This window comes from Oryzias melastigma, linkage group LG18 (genome assembly GCF_002922805.2).
Source record: "Oryzias melastigma strain HK-1 linkage group LG18, ASM292280v2, whole genome shotgun sequence".
NCBI classification, from domain to species: domain Eukaryota; kingdom Metazoa; phylum Chordata; class Actinopteri; order Beloniformes; family Adrianichthyidae; genus Oryzias; species Oryzias melastigma.
In genome coordinates this window covers 186731-189630 of record NC_050529.1, presented here as the reverse complement: position 1 = coordinate 189630, position 2900 = coordinate 186731, and the positions used below count along the sequence as shown (strand labels likewise).

Below are 2900 nucleotides of genomic sequence, written 5' to 3'. Positions count from 1 at the left end.
GGATCAGACCAGAACCAAACTGTATCAGACCAGAACCAAACCAGATGAGATCACACCAGCTCAAAAACTCTTGTCCAAAAACAAAGACCTCATCAGAACCTCGGTTCTGATCTGATGAGGTCCAGGTCTTCATGTGTTCTTCTGGGTTCAGAACCCTACAACATGTTCTGTCAGAACCCCTCTGGTTCATCTGTGGTCCAAAAGACTATCAGCTGTTTAGCGGTACTTTGAGAGAGAACCTCTGGACCTAACCTCCACTCTGAGGAGCTGCAGGAGAACCACACAGAACCGGACTCGTTCAGAACATCAGAACCTTCTTTAATGTCGTCTTTACAGAAACATGAAAACGTTGAAGCTCTGAAGCTCCAGCAGACTTCAGGAACAAAAGTGCTGAAACACGGAAGCAGCTCAGGAACCGGCGGTTCTGTAAGACCTTGGATCAGAAACCGGCAGTCCGCAGCAGTTCTGATCCGGTTCTGATGGCTGTCGGACCAACACTTTTTTGGTCAGAGGAAAAGAGACGAACTTCTGGACCCTCTGGACGGTCAGAACCTTCTGGATCTTCTAGACCCTCAGGACATTCTGGACCTTCAGCTGGGGTCCATCCTGGAGCTCTGCAGGTTTTCAGAACCACTGTTCTCTCAGCGTTCGCTGTGGAATATAGAAACCTCCAGAACCAGAACATCCCCCACAGCAGTCCGGCCCGTTTCTGCAGACGGTTCTCCAGAGCTCCTCCAGGTCCGAGGGGGAGGAGCAGGTCGGCGTCTGAACGTCGGCTCACTTGAGCTGAGCGTCACATGACTCAGCAAATCCAGAGCAGACAGTCAGCGGATCAGAACCAGATCCTGCAAGGTCCAGAATCAGCGCTCCTCCTGGGCTGTCTGCTGATTGGACGATCAGTCCCACAGCCACATAAAGGGGGCGGAGCCTCTGTTTCCTGAGAATGGCGTTCGATCAGTCTGTGGGGGCGGAGTCTGCCTGGACTCTCATTGGTCAGTACAGTAAGGGGGGCGGGAGCTTGTGTACCCTGAGGGTCTGGATGGAGGACAGGATCTTCTTCTGGTGGCCGGCGAGGGTCACGCCCACCCGGAGCAGGTCTCTATGGAAACAGAGAGCGTCAGAGCGCTTTTCCCTGAGCGCCGCCTGCAGGCGCGCGGCCGGCCTTACTCTGTGTCCAGCTGCGCCACCACGTCCAGGCTGCTCAGGCCCGCCTGCAGGAAGCTCTGCTCGTAGCGCTCCATCTTGATGGCGTGGAGCCACTCCGACACCGAGCCGCACGCCGACAGAGGGGGCGGGACCCGCTGGTCCAGCAGGGGCTGGGACGGACTGAGAGACAGAGGTTAAAGCACCGCCTGCAGACGCCCCGGCCAGGCCCCGCCCACCCCAGAGCTCACCTGGGCCCCTCTGGGTGCGTCACTTTCAGGGAGGCGGGGTTTCGGATCAGCCTGTCCAGCGCCGACACCACGTCGCAGAACCGCGGTCGATTGGCTCGCTCCTTCTGCCAGCAGTCCAGCATGAGCGCGTGCAAAGAGGCGGGGCATTCGGGGGGAGGCGGCAGCCGGTAGTCCTGCTCGATGGCGTTGATCACCTGACAGGTAGAGGGGGAGGAGTCAGAGGATGCCAGCGGCTGAGCTCGGCGATGGGAGGTGTTCTTACGTCCTGGTTGCTCATGTCCCAGTACGGCCGCTCTCCGTACGACATCACCTCCCACATGACGATGCCGTAGCTCCACGCGTCGCTGGCAGACGTGAACTTCCTGTTTTCACAATAAAAGCAGCGGGTGAAGCCTTCAGAATAAAAGCGGCAGGTGAAGCTGTCAGAATAAAAGCAGCGGGTGAAGCCTTCAGAATAAAAGCAACAGGTGAAGCTGTCAGAATAAAAGCAGCAGGTGGAGCCTTCAGAATAAAAGCAGAAGGCGAAGCCTTCAGAATAAAAGCGGCAGGTGAAGCCTTCAGAATAAAAGCGGCAGGTGAAGCCTTCAGAATAAAAGCGGCAGGTGAAGCCTTCAGAATAAAAGCAGCAGGTGAAGCCTTCAGAATAAAAGCAGCGGGTGAAGCCTTCAGAATAAAAGAAGCAGGTGAAGCCTTCAGAATAAAAGCAGCGGGTGAAGCCTTCGGAATAAAAGCAGCGGGTGAAACCTTCAGAATAAAAGCAGCGGGTGAAGCCTTCAGAATAAAAGCAGCGGGTGAAGCCTTCAGAATAAAAGCAGCGGGTGAAGCCTTCAGAACTTCTCTCGGACCGGTTGCTCTGTGAAGTACCAACACTCACCTGTAGGCGATGGCTTCAGGAGCCGTCCAGCGGATGGGAATCTTTCCTCCCTGACACAGCCAGAAACAAGGATTTCAAAATAAAAGCATTAGGTCAGAAGATTCCGACAGGATTCCATCAGAACCACTCCAGGACCTGGAGGTGTTGGACTCACCAGGGAGCTGGTGTAGGTCGGGTCTGAAGAGTTCTCGGTGAGGACTCTGCTGAGGCCAAAGTCTGACACCTGAAGACAGAACCCTGCAGTCAGAGCAGAACCACAGACAGCTCTAGGCTGCGCAGACAGGTGAGTCTCACCTTGCAGACCAGGTTAGAGTTCACCAGGATGTTCCGGGCCGCCAGGTCTCTGTGGACGAAGTTCATGTCCGACAAATACTTCATCCCTGCAGCGATCCCACGCAGCATCCCCACCAGTTGGATGGGCGTGAACTGCCCGTCATTCACCTGCAGGGAGGCAGGTACGCAGACAGGTGAGCGGACAGGTGAGCAGACAGGTGAGCAGACAGATAAGCGGACAGGTGAGCGGACAGGTACGCAGACAGGTGAGCAGACAGGTGAGCGGATAGGTGTGAGAGCAGAAGCATGTGCCGTGTCTCACCCTCAGGAAGCTGTCGAGCGCTCCGTTCTCCATGAAC

General features: G+C 55.8%; 1 protein-coding gene across 1 annotated transcript in view; it reads right to left on the bottom strand.

Moving 5' to 3' along the window:
- Nucleotides 1–297: 297 nt before the first annotated feature.
- The window catches only part of ephb4b (eph receptor B4b), a gene marked incomplete in the record, with an annotated part of 16511 nt that continues 13908 nt past the window's right edge, over nucleotides 298–2900 (bottom strand). Inside the window, 8 exon segments of the mRNA XM_024264631.2 lie at nucleotides 298–1099; nucleotides 1168–1326; nucleotides 1395–1588; nucleotides 1657–1756; nucleotides 2269–2318; nucleotides 2423–2491; nucleotides 2563–2709; nucleotides 2864–2900. Of these exon segments, the coding sequence (XP_024120399.1) occupies nucleotides 994–1099; nucleotides 1168–1326; nucleotides 1395–1588; nucleotides 1657–1756; nucleotides 2269–2318; nucleotides 2423–2491; nucleotides 2563–2709; nucleotides 2864–2900 (862 nt within the window).